The sequence below is a fragment of the Tenrec ecaudatus genome, chromosome 7 (genome assembly GCF_050624435.1).
Source record: "Tenrec ecaudatus isolate mTenEca1 chromosome 7, mTenEca1.hap1, whole genome shotgun sequence".
Classification (NCBI taxonomy): Eukaryota; Metazoa; Chordata; class Mammalia; order Afrosoricida; family Tenrecidae; genus Tenrec; species Tenrec ecaudatus.
In genome coordinates, this window is record NC_134536.1 from 13,081,575 (window position 1) to 13,106,170 (window position 24,596).

Below are 24,596 nucleotides of genomic sequence, written 5' to 3' on the forward strand. Positions count from 1 at the left end.
TAATTTTAGAACATCTTAGGACAGTTATGTCTTGTTTAGCAGTAACAGTTCTCCTGAGAGTAATTCTACAAATCACTTACATTAAAAACCAAAACTAGTTGATATCAAGTCAATCCCATGTATGTCATGTATTCTGTGGCTCCATAGTTGTCAATGACTGGTGATTCTAAAGGAGGGGGTGGGGGTGGGTGGTCAGCAAGTCAAATCACTTCAGACTCGGGGTGACCTTATCTATGTACAACAGATCGGAACAAAACAGCTGCCTTGTCTAACAGCATCCTCACAATTGTTCAGGTGGAGCACACTGTTGCGGCCATTATGCCAATCCATCTTGTTTCGATGCCCTTCAACTTTACCAAACCTAATGCTTTTTCCAAGGATGGATCTCTCCTGATAATGTGTCCCAAAGTACTTCAAAGTTTCACTTCTTGTTTGAAATGAATTTGTGTTATCACTAAAAACTCAAAGACCATTTCAATTTTACTTTTCCTGCTTTTTTTAAAGGCACTCAAACCACCATGTGAACCTGAGGGAGAAGGAACTTGGAGGGTTTTTTTTCCAGGGTAGAGGGAGAAGGGAAGTTAACGGAACATGCTACATATGCACTTATACGGACCACCTCAAGAAATAACGTCTACAACAATATTCCATTAGCTCCTCCGTATATGTAGGATCGTCTAAGGAACATTGTGGCTGTGCGATTTTCTGTGCCTTCAATATTCTTTGTGAGCACCGCAATTCAGATAACATGGATTCTTCTTCAGTCTTCCTCATTTAATGTCCAACTTCCACATGGGAAAGAGGCAAATGAAAACAGCAGGGCCTGGATCTGCGCATCTGTGACAGAATCCCAGGTCAATGTCAGAGGAGCCACTTGGTGTACTTGCACCTTCAACTCTTCAGTTAGCAAAGCAATAACATTACTATTTGTACCATTCAGTGGCTAGCTTAATTTTGGTCCAAAAGAGATTTCACAGAAAATCTTACTTAATTTGTGAAATTCTATTTGTTTGAATGGTTGTCTGTCTCTGCTATACTCTTTATATTATAAATTTCAAAAAATTGAGCATTATTGCCTATTATTTCTTTGGAAATTCTGAGATCTAACAATAAGCAGTGAACACATGACAACTGCTAGCCTCCTATTTAAATTCCTAAATTCCCTTAGTTTTGCTAAAGTTTTACAGTGCTCAGAAGCATCAGACTTAAAAATGTTGCTCAGCAAAAAAAATAAAATGAAATGCCTCCAAACCTTCCTTAGCTTTCTGTGAGAAAGCTCAAGAAAGCTCAATTGCCTGTTTCAGGGTGGGGGGAGTAGGGAAGTTAAAGAAACATGCTATGTACGTACAGCATGGTTATTCGATTCCTTGAAATGAGAGCATCTCAGCACAAGTATACAATGGAGTACCAAAACAACCCCACCAGAACACTGCCCCCCCCCAAGCTATGAATTTTTTTAACCAAAACAACCTTATCACCTTCAAAGTACTCTCCATTACATTTAATACATTTGTCAAATCAGCAATTCCATCTTAGAAACATTTTTCAAACTCATCTGTTTGAATAGCTGACAGCACCTCCCTCATTTTTTTCTTCACCTTTTCTACAACATCAAATCGTTATCTTCTCACGTCCTTCATTTGCGGAAACAAAAGGAAGTCAGGTGAGTCAGGTGCATAGGGGAAGAGAGGCATACTGTTTTTGCTTAAAACTGGCACACTAAGATGGTTGGGTGAGGAGATGCACTGTTGTGGCAAAACCAGTGCCCTGAATGCCACAAATCAGGCCTATTTTGTCACGCAATGTTATGCAATCTTTCCAGAACTCTAAATAGAAAGTTAGATTAACAGTCTGACCTGGTGGAACAAACTCCAAATGCACAATCCCCCTCATATCAGAAAAACAAACGAGCATCATCTTGATCTTTGGTTTCACTCGATGAGCTTTTGGGGGGCAAGGTGACTGGCGTTAGCATCCTCCACTGGCTTGATGTTTGCTTTCAGGGTCATAAGAACAGCACCATGTCTCATCACCAGTAATGGCCTTGGGGAAAAAGTCTGGTTGCTTCAGAGCTGTTCTTTCAAAGCACCACATGTTTCCACTGGACACACTTTTCCCTGGTCAGTTAGAACCCGAGCCACAAATTTTGCAGCGACCCTTCTCATTCCCAAATTTTCTGTTAAAATTCTCTGGACTAAGCTCCAAGTCCAGATAACTTCCCCATCTCTTCAATGGTCAGTTGTCAGTCTTCGAGCACAAATGCTCAAATTTTACAGAACGAAGTTTGTCATCAACAGACATTTCACCTTTTTTGAAATGAGAAAACCACTCGTACACTTTTTCCCATAGCACTGTCTTTGTAGGCTATGTTCAACATCTCAACAGTTTATACGGCATCTTTCTTGAACAGGAAACAAAATTTCACACCTCCATGCTGTTCTGTGAAATCAGCCATCACAAAAAAGGTTTGACAGAAAGTGCTTTCACAAAGCATTGCACTGTGACCAGAGAGAATCTTCCCAGGGATGTCACTGGGTGCACTAACTCAGAGGGAGATGCATGCTATGAAAGCTCTGCCCAGCAGCGTGTGTGTGTGTGTGTGTGTGTGTGTGTGTGTTGGGGATACAGCCTTGTAGACTTAAACAGCGGTACTCTAAGCTATGCTACGATTAGTAAAAATGAGACGGTTGGTTAGCACACATTTTCTTTATAGCATGTAACACTCTTGTATGCAGGTTTGAAGGATAAATGATTAACTAGAAAGTAGCTGCTTCATCTGTTAGGGAAAAACCAATGGTAAGCAGGAATCAGGAAAAACAAAATTTAAGAATTAAAGAAAGGTAGAATCGCTGATATGTGGCAAAACCATGTTGGTGAAAATTCTCTAGAGAATGAAATTAATAAAAAGGGGGAGCCTTTTAGCTGTATATTTTACAACAGTAAAATATGAAATTTTATAAGAATAAACATCTGGTTAGGCTTTAAATTCTTCAATTATAATGACTTATTTCTAAACTATGTTCAAGCTACATTAACATACAAATATCTATATTTCAAATGAAGTACGTGAAAGTTATAAAAGGAACGTTGGGCTTTCTCCTCATTGAACTTTTCTAACACTTGGGCTCTAAGAGAGTGTCTCATGTCCTTATGTGTCTACAAAGACTTCCCAGGTCAACAGACACCCAGGCATTTCACACTTGGCCTGTACGCGACAGCTATGCTTTATCAAGTAATCTATTCATCACATACAAACTAATAATGTCATTCATGACTGTGAATATGGTAGACATGGAATCTTTTCTACGTGGGTTAAAAAGAGAAGCCTGGTGGCGAAGTGGTAGAGCATTGGAACGACAGTTCACAAACCGCCAGTGGCTCTGTAGGAGAAAGACAGGGCTTTCTGATCCCATACAGTTGCAGTACTCAACCTGCGGGCCGTGACCCCTTTGGGGGGTCGCCTAAGAAACACCTAGTTCCAGTGGTCTTAGGAACCGACACAGCTCCTCTATCCTCCAGGTGGTCCGCCCACATGCAGAGTCGCTGTTCTGTTGGGAAAGTAGCTATCTCAACCTCGCACTGATGCTGGCTTTTTACGCAGACTGTCCCAAATTGTAGCCATGTAGTTTTGACTGCTGTTAGAGTAAGACTGTTACCCATGCTACACCATGCTTTCCAGACAAAATGGTGTTTATTTGGCAGTAGAAATAAATATTTCACAATATATAATTACATATTGTTTTTGTGATTAATCACTATGCTTTACTTATGTTCAATTTATAACAATGAAACTACATCCCGCATATCAGATATTTACATTATGATTCATAATAGCAGCAAAATTACAATTATGAAGTAGCAACAAAAATAATTTTACAGTTGGGGGTCACCACAACAAGAGGAGCTGTATTAAAGGGTCGCAGCATTAGGAAGGTTGAGAACCACTGCCCTAAAGAGTCTCAGAAAGCCCAGTGGCAGTTCTATTCTTTCTTATAGGGTCCTTATGAGTCAGCATCAACTTGATGGCAATGAGAGGGTTCAAAGAGAAACTCCCTCCCCCACATTTTCCACACACGGAAGGCCCTGACAGCAGTGAAGTCGAAAATTTAAGACCCCTTTGTTCATTTCAATTGACAGAATCCAAATCTCTAAATCCAAGTATTTTTTAAATGTTGACATACTGTTCAGCCTGAGAACTAAATAGGAGTAAATGAAAATACATTCTTGAGTCATGTAACAACATAATCTGCAGGCCCTGATGAAGCTCAAGCTCAAGAGGGTAAATGTGCCCTTAAGAAAGAACAGCAGCATACCTTGTCATCCCCTGGGCAACGATACAAATTCTGAAAAGTGCTAATGATGTTATTACTAAATCTGGGTGCAAACACATCCTTTTCTTGGCCAAACTGATGTCGGGATTGTCGTACAATGGAGTCGATCACATAAAGTCCAGGTACCTTGTATTCTGGTTTACACTGAGGAGAAAAAGAAGAATAAGAAGCAGAAAGGTAAAATTCTGGGCAAAACAATGACCATAAATCCTACGCTGTCTACTAAAGGGCATAAGAATTATCACTTTGAGAACTGTATCAGGTATCAGGCAGGTTGAAGATGCTGTGACACTAAGGCTTATCTCAGGCAAGTTAAGAGTTTTACACATTATTAAATCTATCCTTCCAATCACATGAAGGAATTCAAACAAAAATTACCAAATGCATAGACCAAGGTGAAAGACATTTTATGTGTTTGATACAATTCACGTATGGACTGCTAGAAGAGCGGTTAAGAGTCCCCAAGAAAATTATTTGCTAAAAAATTAAAAGAAAATATTAGAAATAAAAACATTTCCCATTTTAGAAAGAAAGAAAAGACATTTGGGTCAACAAACGAGCCCAGGTCTCTCTTTTTAAAGTTCATTTCCTAAATCAGACTGCTCTCAAAGTTAAACTTTCTTATATGTTAATAACTGGTCAATTCCGATAAAGCAAAATAGATTCAAATGAAATACCTGTCAAATTAGCTAATGTTTTTAAGATTTTATGTTTAATGATGGCAAAAACCAATTTTAAGAATAACTTTTTATGAAGGGGTTTTGAAAAGTTCATGGTATACACCCACTCCCTTATGTAACTACCTGGGCTACAAAAGTCTCTGACACAGTAGTTAAACAGCTGGTTGTTAGCCGAACGGTTGTGGCTTGAACTCACCAGCTGCACTGCAGGGAAAGATGTCATTCTGCCTTCATGACATTTACAGCCTTTGGGGCTGTTCCGTTCGGCACTAGCATGTCTTCATGACCCTGAAGTAACTTTTCAAAGCCCTGTGAAGACTTTTTTTTTTAAGCAAACTTCTTCGAAAAAATTCAAGGGTCCCTATTTAAAGGGAAGGAGGAAACGTTCTATTTTTTTCTCATGTAGTCTTCACTCTAGAAACTTATCCTAAGAATGTAGTTTCAACTTCTCCACTGGATCAGTGTTTCTAATCCATTTTCCAATATGAGGCACAATAAACCAAGCCCTTTGCCATACAGTTACTTCAGGCTCATGAAGACACGCTAGTGCCGAACGGAACAGCCCCAAAGGCTGTAAATGTCATGAAGGCAGAATGACATCTTTCCCTGCAGTGCAGCTGGTGAGTTCAAGCCACAACCGTTCGGCTAACAACCAGCTGTTTAACTACTGTGTCAGAGGCTGTTGTAGCCCAGGTAGTTACATATGCTCAACAAGAAAGTCCATTTCTGTCACGCTTATTGCTCCTACTTTGCTGTTATACAGAGGAGAGTCAGAGCAAAATCTACTTTGAAAACATTTTAGTTGAAATAAAAACATGGCTGCAGAGCAGGGAGGGTCTACCTAGGTAACTAAGTCATCATTCAAAGTAATTTCCTGGATCCCATATATGGCACTTAATAAAATTTGCAATTTTAAAAAAAGCCTTGAAAAACTTGCCAACACTGAAAAGCATCCTTTCCAAATCTTTGATTTATAATAAAAACTTTGATGACCAACTTGGCATTGCAGAACACTGAAGAGTGTACACAACTGCCAATTCCCCCGTTTCTGCCCTGCTACAGCCATTACTTCAAAAATCTATCAGCCGTTTAAGCAGTGGTCTCTAAGATTGGGGGGGGGGGGCACTTCTCCATAGTGCAGGACACCTGCAGGCACCGTTCCAGATCACCGCACTAAAGCAATTTTTATCACAATAAACTGCATCACATAAACTTTTGGTTTTATCGGTGCGTGTAAAGTTATGTTTATTGCCGTCTGTAGCAGGCAATTATGAAAAAGTTGAAAATACTGTGAGAATGACCACATTGTGAGGCAGGCAATAAGTGATCAAATGCATTTTAAAAAATGACATACACAGACTTGCCACAGCCCTTCGATTTGTAAAAACCACATTATATGTGAAATACAAAAAAAAGCAAGGCACAATAAAATGAGGTAAAAATGGGGTATTTCTGCAAGTTTGGACAAATTACATATTAACCTTCTGTACCATAGAATTCCCATCACTAGATTAGCCTCGACAAGCAATTAACTAAAAGCGCAACTTTTAAATAACCTCAAATTTGGTAAACCTGGCTAAGAAATGCAATAAAGAATCAAAACAAATACAAAATGTTTGTTCACTTTCTTCTCCAAGTTCCATTAGTATAGAAAACACTAGAATCCCTCACACTTTCCTATAGTAAGTGGTATGTTTTTCTCTTGGAATAAAAAATTTAAAAACCTGCGTCATTAGATTTTTATTGATACACCACCTAGCAATTATATTCTGGTCATTTCTAATCCCTTGGGATGCAGAGCGAGACCCAATCTTTTCTGCAAGGGAAGTGCAAACAGATGGGCAGATGCACTTTCAAAGGTGTCGGGTGTGATGTTGATCCCACAGACATCTACGCTTTCATCTCAGGGTTTTCTGACAGAGAAACCTCCTTGGTGAGCTAAACATAGACAGGCACACATACATAATATATAAGCAAAATGTACACAATGACCCTATATTACAACATGTGCTGCCACCTTCTACTATGAAAAATACTTGTTTTAAAGCTGGAATGGCTAGCTAGACATAAAAGCATGTGGCTGCAATCTTCATGGTCAGCGGTTCCACCAGCAGCTCTGCGGGAGAAAGATTAGATTTTTGTTCCTGTAAACAGTTGAGAGTCTCATAAACCCACAGGGCGTAGCTAAGAACCAGCAATGACTCAATGGCAATGAGAGTGAGAATATTTGCGGGAAACTTGCAAATATAGTAACTTTCAAGAACAGTAGACCTGCTCTTAATGTAGCCTCACGGGCTGTTAGCCAGTCCTGCCACGGTTTTATTGCTATTCTGTCTGTAGGTTACTTTAGAAATCTCCTCATTCCACTTTAAACAAATTCTAATGTTAACAATGTGCATGTTCTTTATGATGCTCTGCCCTTCCTGCGGATTCTACTGCTCATTAGGCGGCACAGCCCTAACACACACAGAGATAGATAGACGTGTAAGCTGAACTGCGGTTGGGGGTATGACTACATGTTTGACAGTCTATCTATACATGAGTACTGACCTTTGCTGCAAATAGATTCATAAATATGGTTGAGCAGACATGACACAAAATTATAGAAATGTCTTAGATATTACACAAAACACCTTGAGGAAGGAGTCACTAGGACTGGGAGCTCAGGATCCTACTCTCAAGTGACACCAAGGTCAATTGACAAACACGATCCGATCCAAAACCAATGTCCCATTCCCCCCGTTGCTAAGTAGCAACTGAGGTGCTAAAACCTCATGGGTGACCATCAAAAGTGCACCTCCTGTTCTCTCGCTGTTGGGGAAGACAGAAGAGTGATGAAAATCGAAGTCACCCAATGGACTACTGGATCGGTAAAGTCTACACAACAGAAAAGCTAGACAGTGCCCAGCTACCACTACCAACTGTTCTAATAGGACAGAGTGTCAGGAAATGTGGAACAAATCTCAAAATCATCAAAAAGACCCGCTCTGTGGTCAGATCTAGATCGGTGGAACTCTAACCACCTTTCAGATCTGGAATGAACTCAGCCCTATGCTACATTTTCAGCCAACACCACACAAGTCCATCAATGGAGCGAGAGAACTAGTAAGGTATGTTCACCTTCAAATAATCAAACATTTCATACAAAGTAGCAGCATTAACTCAAGGATAAAGTGCAGGTGGGTGAAGAGAAACCGGGGGTGGGGGGGGGGGTGGGGGGATGGATGGAGACAGAAAGCACATGTAAGAAGTGGGATACGCAGTATTGTGTTGAGATGATTCCAGTCAGTTAGCTGAAACAAAATGTGGATGCACTGTTCAATGCAAAACTGATTGCTTGTTCTCTAAACATCCCTGTGCACAACAAAAAGAACAAAAAAGAAAGAAAATCACGTTTCTCAATAATTTTTAACATTTAGGGACTCTTACTGAGAGGAAGTGCACTGCCCATGATTTCCATAAGCCTGGTCTTGAACATGGACGGACACACACACACACACACACACCATCGCCAGGGTCTATACAGTAAATTGTGGCTCTTCTACCAACTGCCTTTGTAACTCCCATCAAATGGCTGGGAAGGATCATGCAAACAGGGTATATATGACTCAACATGGTCATTAGGTGGTTTTATCATTGCCTCTGGGTTAAAATGAGCCATCACAAGAAAAAAGAGCCAGGCAGAGCATCTTCTGGATCTTGACATCCTGTGCTAAAGGTCTTCGATGCAGAAGACATGAGATGTCACACCAGAAACATGATAGGAAAGTGGTGACAACCACTGAACAGGGTGGTGTGGTGTGGTGTGGTGTGGTGTGGTGTAGCATGTGTCTTTTGGGTAGGTACCTGTTAGCACTGCTAAAGTTGTGTTGTAACACTTGCCTGAACAGGGTAGAGACCACTGGGCTGTGTGCTCAGAGAACAGGAACCAGAGAGGAATGTGTCTGTTGACAAGAGAACTGTACCCTTAACATTCCTGATGCTGAGATCTCGTTCTCTTACTACCAATTTCCACTAAAAAACACCCTATAGGGCAGAATAGAATTGCCCCAGTGCGTTTCCAAGATTGTAACTCTTTCTGGGAGTAGAAAGCTTCATCTTTCTCCAAGGGAGAGGCTGATGATTTCGAATTGCTGACCTTGTAGTCAGAAGTCTAACATATAACCAACACTACCTGTAAACATCTCTGATAAATAGATTTGTGTGGCTACACAATGAATTTCTGAATCCAGCAGAGAAGCAACTGAGATCAAAACAGGGAAAGTATAGAGGAGATAGGGACATGTCTTCACAGAATTGGCCAAAGGCCGATGCAGATGATCATTCGCTTCTTCGCTTTTTATGAAAGCAGAGTTCAGATGATGGCAAGGGGTCAGCAAACTACAACCCCTGAAGTCCACCCCTGGGAGGATGCAGGACAATCATGTGGATTGTATCTTTCTGCCACACAATCATCTTTATTAAAGTATGTTCTAGTTATTATATCACACTCTATAAGGCAGAATGTTATAAGAAGCAAAAAAAAAAAGAAGCAAATAAATTCACATCTGAACTTTAGACTATTGTTTAGGTGACAGCCAAACTTAGCACACTCAGAATCTACTAACGAAATCCTGAATCCCATTATGCCAGGGGAATATGGTAAGACATACTCATTAATTCACTGTGGTACCTAATTTAGAATGTTGTTAGGACATAAGTCCATTTCTCTCCTAGTGTCCTCCACTAGGATTACAAGTGCCCCAGCGGAGGGGCAATGTATTCCCAGCTTCCCCAAGAGTTTTACAAACAATAAACCAATTTTTAGCTAGTAATTAATGTAATGCTCACTTAATTTAATTGAAATTTAGTTAGTCATCATTGAAATTTGCCAATTAAAGAATACTAGGAAATCACAGGAAGTCTTAGAGCCTCTCCATAACAACCATACACGCAAAAAAAACCAAAAACCCTTCCACAACATTTGGCTTCCACTCAATATAGTAAAGATGTCAGTTCTGCCCAAAGCACTACATAGGTTAATGCTATCCTGATATGAAAACCACCATCCTTCTTCAAAGACTTGGAAAAACTGATTACCAACGTCACATGGAGAGGGAAGAAGCAAGAATTAGCAGAGAACTCAAGAAGAAGGACAAAGTAGGAGTGATTGTTCTACCTGACTTCAGCACATATTATATACCCACAGTGGTCAGGAAAGTGTGGTACTAGTATAATGACAGATATTCAGACCAATGGAAAAGAGCAGAAAACCCAGAAATAAAAAAATCAGCATACAGACAACTGATTTTTTATAAGGACCCAAAAACTGTCAAATGGGAAGCAAATGGCCTCTTCAACAAGTGGTGCTGGAAAAAAAATGGATACCTACCTGCAGAAAAATGAACCAAGACCCTTACCTCACTCCCTGCACAAGAATAACCTCAAGGTAGATCACAGACCTTGAGGTAAAACCCCAAACTATTAGGGTCCTTACTGAGGGAAATGGAACAAAACTGAAAACCTTGGCAAAGGGAATACATAAGCTATCAGAAATAGGGAAGGATACAAATACAGAGGAGTCACAAGTTGACAACACCTGTGTACATCAAAAGAATTCACCAAGATAGCATTAAGAGAGCCCACAGACTGGGAAAACACCTTTAGCAATGACACATCAGACAAAGGCAGTATTACTAAAATCTACAGTACTTTGCAAGAAAAAGACTAACTGCCCACTGAGGAGGTGGGCAAAGGACCCGAACTGAAGTTTCACAGGGGCAGCAATCCGAACAGCCAATAAACATATAAGAAAATATTATAGATTGTTACTCATACGAGAAAAGCAAATTAAAACACCTATGAGACACTACCTAACACCCTCAAAGATGGCCCTACTCAAAAAAATCTGAAAGTAACAAGTGTTGGAGGGGTTGTTGGACATATCTGATCCATTGCTGGTGGACCTGTAGGTATGTACAGCCATTATGGAAATCATTTGGCGCTATCTATAACAGATGGAAATTGAGCTACCATATGACCCAGCAATCCCCCTACTGGGCATATAACCACAAGAGGCAAGAAATAAACCACAGCCAGACATCTGTGCTCCAAGGTTCATCACGGCAAAGTTCACAACTGCAAGGAGTTGGAAACAACCCAAATTTCCATCAACAGATGAATGGATCAAAAAACTGTGGTACTACAGAGAAGACCACATGGCCAGTCCCACTATGAGGCATGATGTCTCTCACTGACCCGCAGCCGACAGGGGACAACACCAGAGACACAGTGTGGGAATTGCGCCCAATCTGATCCTGCCACACAAAGGCAAAACACTAAGGGGGGTGCAACAGAACAGCTAGGGAATGGAGCGGCGAGGTCCCCAGGGAATGCCGAAGGTGGACTTGGGGCCAGGGCGTGGTGCCCCAAAAGACTGGACTGGAAAACACTCCTAAAGGCTAACAAACAGTCCTGAACTAATTACAAGCTTTTCTTTCTTGTTGTGGTTTGTTTTTTTGGTCATTGGTTTGTTGTTGTTGTTTTGCTGTATATTGTTGCTTGGTTTTGCTCTGTCTTGTTTTTGTGCATGTTACTGTCTCCACAGGTCTGTATAAATAAGATAGGCTAGATGAACAATCTGGAGGAGAAAACAAAAGGACTGACAGTTCCAGAGAGGACATGGGAGAGGGGGAGGTGGAGGGAAAGGTAGTGGTGTTAACAAACCCAGGGACAAGGGAACAACAAATGACCCAAACGGTGGTGAGTAGGGTGTGATCAAGGGTAATATAACCAGGAGGAATTACTGAAACCCAAATGAAGACTGAACATGATAGTGGGACAAAAGGAATAGAGGAAAGAGCTAGGAAGCAAAGGGCATTTATAAGGGTCTAAATAAAGACATGTACATATGCAAATATATTTATTTACGAGGATGGGGAAATAGATCTATGTGCATATATTTATAGGTTAGTATTAAGGTAGCAGAAGGACATTGGACCTCTACTCAAGTACTCCCTCAATGCAAGAATACTTTTCTTCTATTAAATTGGCATTCTATGATGCTCACCTTCCTAACACAATTGCTGAACACAAAGCAAGTGAATAAGCAAATGTGGCGAAGAAAGTTGATGGTGCCCGGCTATCAAAAGATATAGAGTCTGGGGTCTTAAAGGCTTGAAGGTAAACAAGCGGCCATCTAGCTCAGAAGCAACAAGAAGCACACCAGCCTGCATGATCATGAGGTGCCGAAGGTATCAGGTATCAGGCATCATCAGAACAAAAAATCCTATCATTGCGAATGAAGGAGGGGGGGGGGGAGTGTGGAGTAGAGACCCAAAGTCCATTTGTAGGCCAGTGAACATCCCCTTACAGAGGGTCTCAGGGAGGAGACAAGCCAGCCATGGTAATGATGTAGCAACAATGAAACATATAACTTTCCCCTAGTTCCTAAATACTTGCCTCTCCCACCACCACTATCGTGATCCCAATTCTACCTTATAAATATGGCTAGACCAGAGGATGTACACTGGTACAGATAGGAACTGGAAACACAGGGAATCCAGGGTGGATGATCCCTTCAGAACCAGTGTTGTGAGCAGTGATACTGGGAAGATGGAGGGAGGGTGGGGCGGAAAAGGGGAACCAATTACAAGGATCTACATATAATCTCCTCCCTGGGGGATGGACAACAGAAAAGTGGGTGAAGGGAGATGTCGGACATGGCAAGATATGACAAAATAATAATTTATAAATTATCAAGTGTTTATGAGAGAGGGGGGAAAGAGGGGGAAAATGAGGAGCTGATGCCAGGAGCTTAGATGGAGAGCAAATGTTTTGAGAATGATGAGGGCAATGAATGTACAACTGTGCTTGACACAATTGATGTATGTATAGATTGTGATAAGAGTTGTATGAGCCCCTAATAAAACGATATAAAATAAACTGTGGTACTTACACACAGTGGGAGTATTAGGCATCCCTAAAAAGCCACGATGAATACATGAAGCATATTGCTGCATGGGAAGGACTGGAGGAAATCGTGCTAAGTGAAGTAAGCCAAGCACAAAAGGACAAGTACAACAGGAGTCCACTAAGGTAAGCTTAAAAAAAATTGGGACATAGGGGGAAAGCTGCTGTGTACATACATTGCTGGGGTGAGGTTCAGGAACTATAGCAGGGGCCAAACCCAATCCAGGGATACATACAGAAGCCAACTAAACAGGAGGAGAAGAAAAACAAAAAGAAATGGGTATGGGGGCGGGGGGAGGAGAAGAGGGCACTAACCCCCAAGGGGAGGGTATTGTTCATATCTCCTTAGGAGAGGTAGAGAGAGACCAAGCTTCAACCAGATGTGCCAAGACGTGACTAACATACCAGCATGTACCAAGGAGCCAATCGAGAGCTATCTGTGGGGCTGGTCCCAATCCCAATTATGTGGACACACACACACACCCTCAGAAGAATACACTTCAGAGGACAGCACTGGGACTATTGCTTGGGGAGAGGGACATATCTAATTAGAGCACACGGGAGAAACGAAAAAGGATGGAGAGGGAGTGGAGGACATCCTGGCCCACCAGACCCTGAGGACGATATTCCTGCTCAGAGCAGACGAGGACAGAGGACGCACAGAGAAGACCATAGGGCTGGCCCAACCATGAGACATGACATCCCTCACTAAGCCATAGACAGCGCTGCGAGGGACAACAATGAAGACAATGTGGGAATTTTGCACAATCTGACCCCAGCACACTGGGGTGGAACACTAAGGGCATGCAACAGAGCAGCAAGGGGAGCAAAGTGATGAAATCCCCGGGGAAATACCAAAAATAGATTTTGGATACAAAGTGTGACACGCCATCAGACTCACCGGAAAACACGTAAAGACCAACAAACAGACCTTGAACTATTTATAAGCTTTTCCATTGTTGTTGATGGCTTTTTGTTTTTGTTGTTGTTGTTGTTATTTGTTTTGTTGGTCTTGACTTCCTTTATTGCTTCATTTGTCTTTGCCTGGTTTTTTGCGCTTATTAATGTATCTGCATGTCTATCTAGATAAGATAGGTGGGATAAATAATTGGGAGAGTAAAAAGAACAGAACCAATGGTTTGGGGGGGCACAGGAGAAGGGGAAGTGGGCAAAAGGTAGGTGGGGGGCGGGGAGGGGAACCAACCCAGGGACAAGGGAACAAGAAAACTAAAATCAATGGAAAGAAGGGAGGTATGATGCCTAGTGGAGCTTCATCAAGGGCAATGTAGCACTGAGGAATTACGAAACCCAAATGAAAGCCAAGCATGATGATGGGACAAAAGGAAAGTAAAAGGAAATAGAGGAAAGAACCAGGACCAGGAGGCAAGGGATATTTATAGAGATCTAAATACAGGCATGTACATATATAAATATATACTACGAGAGGGAACTAGAACTATGTACTCATATCTATGTGTTAAGAATTAAGGTTGCAGATGGACATTGGGCCTCGACTCAAGTATTCCTCAATACAGGAACGCTTTGTTCTAAATAACTTGGCATTCTGTGATGCTCACCTTCCCTACAGGATCATTGAAGAAAAAATGGGTGCAATAAGCAAATGTGGTGAAGAAAGCTAATGGTGCCCGGCATCAAAAGATCAAGCGTCTGGGGTCTTAAAGGCTTGAAGATAAACAAGCGGCCATGTAGCTGAGAAGCAACAAAAGTCACATGGAAGAAGCACACCAGCCTGTGTGATCACGAGGTGTCAACGGGATCAGGGGTCAGGCATCTAAGACTCAGAATAAAACCAAACCCAAGGTGAATGGGGAAGGGGGGCACATGGAGTGGAGAACCAATGTCCATCTGTAGACAATTGGACATCCCCTCACAGAGGGGTCACAGGGAAGGGATGAGCCAGTCAGGGTGCAGTATAGCACCGATGAAACACACAACTTTCCTCTAGTTCTTTAATGCTTCCTCCCCACAACTATCATAACCTCAATTCTACCTTACAAATCAGATTAGACCAGAGCATGCACACTGCTACAAGTAAGAGCCCACACAAAGGGAATCCAGGATTGATAAACCCCCAACGGTCAACAATGAGAGAGATACCTGGAGGATTAGGGGAAAGTGGGGGGAGGGGGAATCGAACACAAGGATCGACATATAACCCCCTCCCAGGGGGACAAACAACAGAAAAGTGGGAGGGGGGTGACGAAGAACGATATTAGACATGAAAATAATAATCTATAACTTATCAAGGATTTGTGAGGAAGAAGGGGGAAGAAATGGGGAGCTGATTTCAGGAGCTCAAGTGGGAACAGAATGCTTTGAAAATGATGATGGCAGCATGTGTGCAAGTGTGCTTGACACAATGGATGAATGTATGGATTGTGATGAGATGTAAGAGCCCCCCAATAAAAGTATTTATTTATTTATTTATTTTTCCCCCGATGAAAGTATTTGATTTAAAAAAAAGATTTGGTTTCTATGACTTCCATGGTGTCACCCCCCCAATTATTAGTTATAAATGTTTTTAATTTTCCTGTAGGCTCTATCAATTTCATTTTTACATATAACTGCTACTGATCTGAAATTTACCTATGATACAAATATAGTTTGACCAAAGCACCACTTATTACACATCACTTTGCTCCTACAATGATTTGTGACCTCTCTTTATCATATATTAAAGCTTTATGTATAAGTAAGCCTAAATAAAAAAGATTTATCAAAAATCCATAGGCAGCATTTAAAAATTCACGCCCTGGGGCAAACAGGCCCCAGATGAAAGAGGTCTTGGATCAGTCACCCACTTATTAAAACAACAGACTGCAGTAAAGAGGCAGCGTGGCCTCCCTCTGCTCCAAGTGAAACAAACCTGGTCAACTCCACACGGACCACGCAGCTTCGTTACTAAGCACAGCTGAATCTTGATGGCATAATACTAAATCTTAAAGCAGAAAGCAACATGTATTTTGCTTTTGTACTTTTGGTTCTACTTTTGATTTGTGATTTGGAAAGTGATTCTAGACTGAACATCACATAGCTTAAAGCTGGAATTGAACTGATCGAAAGTGATGTTCTAATGTTTTTCTTTTTTAAATAACCTTGAAGCCAACACACACCATATTAGGAAATTAAAATCTAACATGCCAAGCACAGCAAGAAAGCGAGCAGCACTAACGTGAGCACTGCTAGGTGGGGGTGCACAATCACTGTGTTAGGAAACTAGCGGGGTCCTAACTAGGCAAGGTAAAGAACCATACATACTACAGACCAGAAATTCCACTCCTAGAAACAGTCCCTACAGAAAGGAAACCCACGCAGGTGCATTCTTCTTAACAGCTAGAGATACATATGACATATTTTTAAAAGGTAAATCGGTAGGGAAGGGTGCGAGCTGTCAAGGAGCCCTCGTGGCGTTGTGGGTTATCCACTGGGCTGCTAAGTATAAGGTTCGCAGTTCAAACCCATCAACTAACTATTTCTTGGGAGAAATATGGAGCTGTCTGCTCCTATAAAGATTTAAAATCTCAGAATTTTTATAAGAGGGTCACTATGAGTCAGAATCAACTACAGTAGTAGGTTTGGGTAATAAGTGATTTATAATGAACTGGTGAGAGACACACAGGGTTAGTTGATCCAAATAGACACTCTAAAATATAGCGTAGCCTCAAGTTTCTTCCTTTGGTCTTTGCCAGTCTCAGAAAGGTGGGCTACAAAGAGCATAATTTATTGGTGACAAAATCAATTAAATGCCAGAGTACTTTGTCAAAGGGTTTTCAGGGTGTACAGGAAAAAAGCTCTGATGCAATAATGGATACAAGCTGGGTGCTCCCCACAAAGTCAGCCGTTTTAAACCACCAGTAGCTCTTATGGCGGAAGATGAGGCTCTCTGCTCCTTCAGAGAGTTACCGTCTCAGAAACCCATAGGGGCAGTTCTACTCTGTCCTACAGGGTCACTATGAGTATAAATTGACTTGATAGCAGTGAAGGCTTTTATTTTTTCCTTTTTGTTTTGTATTTAAGATAAGAAATTATCTTGACTATCAATTTAATTTCTGGTTTATCACCATCACTCAGTAGCTATCTATAACTTTCACAGTTACAACATGAAATCATCAAGTAACATCCAGGCTTCTCTTCAGTAGGGCTATTTGCTTATAATATGCAAAGTATATATAAAAGATGAGTAAGTTCTCCTGTCCTGTCGAGGTGAATAACAAAAATTATAATACTTCAAATTATTCTAAGTATGCTTATTCGATCAAAATTTGCATACTAAATACCTAAGATTGAAAATCTACATACAGTAAACCTGCAAAAGCCAGGTGTAAGCAGGAACACTGAGAAGGAAACCGTAAATATTTTCCACTAAAATGAGCAAGTCTAGTAACACTGCATTCTGACAATAGTGGAAAACTTCCAAGTCCCAGTAAAAGCAGGCCCATGAAGGTCTGGTTCTAACAAGTTTCACTGATAAACTCATGAATGCAGTTCCTCACGTTTGCTTAGATAATAATGCCTTACTATAAACAATATTTAAGCCAGCGATTTTGAGGTGCTGTGTCCACATAACCAGCTCCAGGTCGTGGAGCAGAGCACCAGCAGATGGAGCAGAGCTTGGCCCAGCTAGTGATGCTCCACTTATGTTTATTTAAACCTGTTGTCCTCATGTATCCCCCGCCCAACCCCCTACACACACACACACACACACACACACACCTTTCTGAAAGAAGGGAAATGAGGAAATCAAACGTTTCTGCTCAAAAGCAAACTCATTGCCATCAAGTCAGCATTAACTCATTTTATTTCGATCCTGTAGGACAGCAGAACCGCTTCTGTGGGCTTCTGAGACTGCAAGTCTTTACAGAAGAGCAGAATCTCATCTTTTTCTCCCAAGGACCAGCTGCTAATGGTTTCAAACTATTTACCTTGTGGTTAGTAGGCCAACACATAACCCACTAAAAAGCCCCCACAGCCCCTCTAAAGATTTCTGCTAGTATTACAATAATACACTAATTTGAGCCTCAGCAAAATTAAACAAAAATCTTTATTCTGGGGAAAAAAACAACCCACTGTGGGTTGAAAACACAGAATGTGGACAGGGATTGCCAAAAAAATGCCCGTCAGACAAAAGCCTTCATCAGGAAACACATACAGAACTGTGCATTAAAACCACCACGAGGTATCACGGCATACCTATCACAACAGCGGAGAAAAATACCAACGACTTCATTGAGAGAGGGCTTCAAAAAGTTTGTGGGAAAATTCCATTATCTTTTCATTCCATTTTTCCACTAACTTTTTGAAGCCCTTCTCGTATTTCATAGAGGTACGTTGCTCCCGAGGTTTCCTGCAATCGTGTTTGAACTACCTCATCCAAAGAGCAAATCCGTTAAAAAAATATTAAGTCCATAAATTCATGTTTATTCTTTAGATCCCTGTAGTGAGGAAAATTACTCAAGATGGCTCTTCTAGCTATTATTGTGTTTGACTCCCACCAAATGTGTGGTGTGCGTGACCTCCCAAGGGGGCTGACTAGCTTGCTAATTATGAATTGAGTTATGTGGCACCCATGTCGGGTGGGACCACCCAAATAGTGTTACACATCTCAAAGGTGAAGACTGGCCAGTTTTGTCATTCCATTGGGTTTAAAATGAGCCTTCTCAGAGCAGAGATCTCACCACCATCAAGAAAGAGTCAGAAGACACATTTGCAGTGTGGGCTGCCTCCAGTTCTGTAATGGAGGAGCTTCGTTTGCCAGCCCAGGCAGGAAGTTATGGGGCTGAGTGCCTTCGGGCTTAGAATTTTGGTGAGCTGCGTGACCTTTAAGCACTCATCAGCAGAGATTAATTAAAAGATCTTTGTAAAAAAGTCCAAATGGGGCAGAGGTCAAGTGGCCATGTGGTTGAGAGGCTGACAGCCAGAGAGGTAAGCCCACGGTTGTCTGGACCCAAGAACTGCAACCTAAGCAGTTCTGATTCTGATCTTTAACTTCGGAACTTTCCTGATAAGCTCCTAACTTTGAGTATAGTCTGTGAGTTTTGTGTGACCACAACAAGGAATGAGACACCCAACAAAGAAGTAAAGAGCACCAGAAACGGCGAACACGTTTGGAAGGTGGAAGCCTGACCACTCTCCAGCTCAGTCTTGGGCTAAGGTGGACTGTGCCTCTTGCCCTCCCTTTGTGAAGCGGGAGGGGTTCACAGGGCACGACCACACCATTTTCACAAGCCCTACTACTCCTAAGCGAATGCGAAATCCCAGGTCCCTCCCTAGCGTCAGTGAAGCAGAACCTGGATTTCAACAAGATCTTTTGTAAATTCCATTATCAAGGACCAATACAGTTGAAGCAGAAGTGCTTTAGACATCACTGTTGTTGTGCATCGCATCACTGCTGACTCTGGGGGAACCTGCACAACAAAAATGGTTTCCAAAGAAGGCTGCCCTCTTTCTGCGAGCAGATCAACGGGTCTTTTCTCCATCGCAGCAGTGGATTCGAGCCTGATTTTTTAATTAGCAACTATGCATGTAACTCTTGTCACCAAGATTCCTGTGCTTTAGACATTAAAGCCTTTTAAAATGGCATCTGGATGTTATACAAGGAAGAAAGCTCCCAATCATGAGCATTCCCATTTCCTATATTGATTTATGTATCGAAAGATGCATTTTACTGTGGAATCTCAGCCTCAAATCACCTAAATTAGTTGGCTCCCAGTTTTATAGAGCATAAAGTATGGAGAAAGTTAGGCTTGCAAGCAGGGAAAGAAGAAAGCAAAGGCACACAAATTTAGTAGACTGTTTCAAGACAAACGACCTCGCCAGCGAGTTCCACGACACAGAAACCTCCCTTTAGCTCGTACTTGCTTTTCTCGCCAACAGTATCTGTTCCACAACAACCGGGCCGCTCTGCTGAGTTCTTGGTGCTCCACATCCATTAAGACACAAAATGCTATTATTCTTACATCAAAGCACATGAAATGCATTGAGTATAAACCCGAAATTATTGACAGTATGGAAGGGTAAGTCTTATGTATTCCTGTCAAAACTAGGGCACCAACAGGCTTCTGGTCACAAGAACAATGACAGAACTGCGATCGAGGTCCCTGGATCTGGTTTACAAATAACATTAATACATGAACACAAAGAGAGCTGCTTTTCAATTTTCTCTTCCTCTGCTTCACCTAGTGAATGGAACTGCTAGTGTACAGAAAGTGATTGTCAACAAGGGAAATAATGGATCTATCAAGATGCTTGTGGAGAATATTCCATCCACAACGTATCTAAAAGAACAGGTGTTGGAATGACCACAAATTCTCCCAAGACCCACTCCTCTCCCTCTTCCCATAACAGCCTGAGTGAGCTACTAAAATGTTTCACTACTCATGTTTCACTTGACCCAGAAAAACCCATAAAATTATGAAAATCAAAAGGGTCCAATCTTTGGGTCCATTTTAAGAGTGGATTCTCTAGTCAATGAGCACATTCAGGTGAACAAAGTCCCCGAGATACACAACTGGACTTACAGAGCTCACAGTCGATCGGTCCGCATGTGAGCTCCCCCGACACAATGAAATGACCCTGACTGAAAAAGCTCCAACCCAGAAGAGGCGACTGCAAAGAAGAAAAGGATGTCCCAGAAGAAACTGAAGAAGCAAAACCGTATGGCTCTGTAGTACATTAATCTTAAAATAAAAGTTTTACCAAAAAGTGCTAACCTAGGCATGAAGCTTAAAATAGCATGGTAATGTTGCATTAAAAGCTATAAGCAATGTGTATTTATAATCTCATTCAAAAATAAATCAGCTGACACTCTTTTTATCAAGTGGCTATACCAATTTATCAAAACTACTTAGCAGAAAGTCATTGTTTTCACAATTATCCAAAGGGTGTTTTCATTTTATGTATCAATTAGAAAGCAAAACAACAGGAATCACTTTTTAATAGTCTTATCAAAATAATTTAAACTTAAACACTGATTTAAAGAAGACAATCACAAGGCATTAATTTACTATTATAATATGTTTAGCATATTTATAGAAAATTATATACTTACTTTCTGAATGAATTTTTCAACACTCTGTACCACATGTTTATAAAACTGAAAAAGAAAAAAGACAAGTATGGTCTTAAATTCTGTCCAATTAAGAGTAGAAATTTCCTCCTAAGCATATGTTTCACAGGTCCATCAAAAGAACTTTCCACTTTCATCAAGAACTTGATATTGGGGGGGGGGGGTACGGGGAAAGCCGATGCCAAGGGCTCAAGTATAAAATGTTTTGAAAAGGGTGGTAGCAACATATGTACAAATGTGCTTGATACAATGGATGTATGGATTGTTATGTAAGAGCCCCCAATAAAATGATAAAAAATATATATATTTTTAAAGAATTCGGTGACAAACATTCATGTCCTTCACTGTCATAAGCATCTACTTTGAGCATAGGTGACAGATAAAAAGGGAGCTTTGATATAGTTAGATGAACTGTGTGGCCACATGTGTTACTAAACACAGACAACCTTAGAGCATTCTGTGACAAACAGCGTGTTGATAAAATAATTGTGAACTCACTGACGGATGTTTATTCTTACTTTCATGACAGGAAAAGAATACATTTCCTGTATCAGCTAATCAAGGATGGTAATAGAAAATGAAATTGCACGAACTAATGTCTGCAAAAGAGCTGTCACCTTCATTCATCTCCCTGTACTTTCTCCTGGACAGGGAGCTGCGGGTCATTTTATCTGGGATAAGATGTAGGGGTATGCAATGCCCTCACAGTAGAGACAAAATGACATGGGAGAATGAAGCAAATGCACAGATAGAAGCTTAGCAATGGGGAAAAGAAGATGCTTAGCAATTTGTCTACTATGCAGAACATTTCAACTTTTCTATATTTCTGCTTATATTAACTAAGAGAAAACAAAGTTTTAAGTTTCATAAAACCTAACATTACGAAGAAAATAGAAACGAACATTTAAGAAAACTATCGAGAACATTGCCTAATAAATTTCAATACTTCAAGGGCAATAGGTTACTGAGCACATTTATTTTTAAAAGTCACTAGAAGTGGTGAGAGTGGTGATACCGGGAGGGTGGAGTGGAAAAGGGGAACCAATTACAGGGATCTACATAAAACCTCCTCACTGGAGGATGCACAACAGAAAAGTGGGTGAAGGGAGACTTCAGACAGTGCAAGATATGACAAAATAATAATTTATAAATTATCAAAGGGTTCATGGGGGGGAGGCGGGAAGGAAGTAGGAAAAATGAAGAGCTGATGTCAGGGGATTAAGTGGAAAGCAAATGTTTTGAGAATGATGAAGGCACCAAATACACTAATGTGCTTTACACAATTAAAGTATGTATGGATTGTGATAAGTTGTATGAGCCCCCAATAAAATGATTTTGAAAAAGTCACTAGAATTGTGCTTCCATTTAATCTTTAAAAATCATGAAGTAGGCTTTAAAAATCCCCTTTAGGCTGAAAAGATACAAGACCACTCAAATGGTCTTGAACAAAATCATTTATAAAATGGAAAAGTGGGAAAATCTCAGTACTTATATTTTGCCATTCCCCAAATCTACAATAAGCGCTTTCTTGGGGGAAAATGTACTTTGCAATAAAGGAATGGATGACTTCATCAGTAGTCTAAGTCACTCAAATACAAAAGGTAAAAACCATGTAAAGTCATTAGGTATCTTACAAACATTTCAATAGCTATAATCAATGGAAATAGGCTCAAATAAATACAAAGTAAGTGATTTTTTAAATACCAGCTCTTCATAATAATGCTTTTTAACTGAAGTTACTATATGTAATTCAAGGTACGGGTGCTTCCTAAACTTTCTATTAAAATTTACTTAATTCACATCAGTTGCCTTCCACAGTGGTGGTCCATATGGTTTTGAAAAAGGTGATGTTCAAAAGACCTATTAAAGTAATTTCTTAACAATGAGAAAATCCTCAACTTGCTGTAAAATGAAGCACTATTTACCATTTAAATATCATTTTAAAGGCAGTTAAATCTCAGTTCACATATGTACTAAGTGCAATTTAAAATAATCCAGTATTGCAAAACAATTGTTCTGAACTTTTCAAAACTATCAATGATGGATAAAGCAAAACAGATTTGGCGACATAACCAATAAATGTAATGTGTGATCCTTGAACAATCTTGAAAAACCCAGGACTACTAAAGTCAATACTAAGAGAGCAGGTGAAATTGGGCTACAGATTGTCTATTAGACAAAAGTACCATATCAAAGTGAAATTATTACATATTATCATTAGATTGTCATTTTTACAGTGCTTTTGTTACTAGGAAATTCAAAATCAAATATTTAGAAATGTGACACCATCGTCTAGGAGTTGCGGAACTACTTTCCAAATGAGTCAAGCAAAAGAAAGTGTGAAATGAAATGAAAACAAAAGTGCAAAATGATAACAACTGGTGGCACTAAGGGAAGAATGTATAGTGCTATATGTTCTTGAAGCTTCTGTAATGGTTGTATTACTGTAAAATATAAAATATGTAATTAAATATTAATAATAAAGAAAAATCACACTATAATGTGTAGTAACTATTTAGCCCAGCAGTTCTCAACCTGTGGGTTGCGACCCCTTTGGGGGGGTCGAATGACCCTTTCACAGGGGCCGCCCGATTCACAACAGTAGTAAAATTATAGTTATGAAGTAGCAACTAAAATACTCTTATGGCTGGGGGTCACCACAACATGAGGAACTGTATGAAAGGGTTGCAGCATTAGGAGGGTTGAGGACCACTGACTTAGACTCTTAATTTAGGGACTTCAAGGATTAAATTCAATAGTGAATAGCCCTACTGACTCTAACACTAATTATTTAACCTCACCTAGACCCTTTCCACATCTGAAAAGAATGGAAACATCAGTACCTATACCCACCAGGCTTCCTACTCCTGCAAAGGTTTAAACATGTCAGGCAACCACAGGGGCAGGGTTACTCTGTCCTACGGAGTCACTGAGCGTGGGAATGCATTCCATGGCAGTGAGTTAGATTACACCCTGTGGGAGGAGATGTGGTGGCACTGCATGTTAACCATTAGGTATTTTAGAGACAACCAACAGTTTCATAGCCCTGAAAAGTTGGCAGTTCAACCCCAATAGCTGCTTTGGAGAAAACTGAAACGACTTGCTCCTGTATAGATTTTCAGCCTCAAGAACCCACAGGGGACGTTCTACTCAGACTCACTGACACTCAGTGGAAACCCCACAAAGCTAACCTGAAACTTACCTGTACCAGATTTAAGGAACTGACTTACTCCCTTGGACTTAACACCCTCGTATGAGGAAAGGCAGATGACCGCTATCCACGGTAATGAAATTGGTAGCTGTTGAACTTGGGTTCAGAGCTCTTGCTCTGAAGATACCCAATGAATGATGGCCTGTGGTTACAACCTTTTTTCTCACTGCTGTCAAGACAATGCCAACTCAGCACGGCTCTATAGGACAGGATACAACTGCCTCTGTGAGTTCCTGAGACTGACTCTGTATAGAAGTATAAAACCCCAGTCTTCTCCCACAAAGTTGCTGGTAGTTTCAAACTGCTTACCTTGCAGTTAGCAGCACAGTGTGTAATCA

General features: G+C 40.7%; 1 protein-coding gene across 2 annotated transcripts in view; it reads right to left on the reverse strand.

The window, feature by feature from the left end:
- SCAF8 (SR-related CTD associated factor 8) overlaps positions 1 to 24,596 on the reverse strand; it is a 100,977-nt gene that overhangs the window by 38,679 nt on the left and 37,702 nt on the right. For both annotated transcript variants that reach the window (XM_075554345.1, XM_075554344.1), the window contains 2 exons: positions 21,030 to 21,074; positions 4,314 to 4,475 (listed from right to left, as the gene is read on the reverse strand). In XM_075554345.1, the coding sequence (XP_075410460.1) occupies positions 4,314 to 4,475; positions 21,030 to 21,074 (207 nt within the window). The remainder of the gene's footprint in view (positions 1 to 4,313; positions 4,476 to 21,029; positions 21,075 to 24,596) is intronic.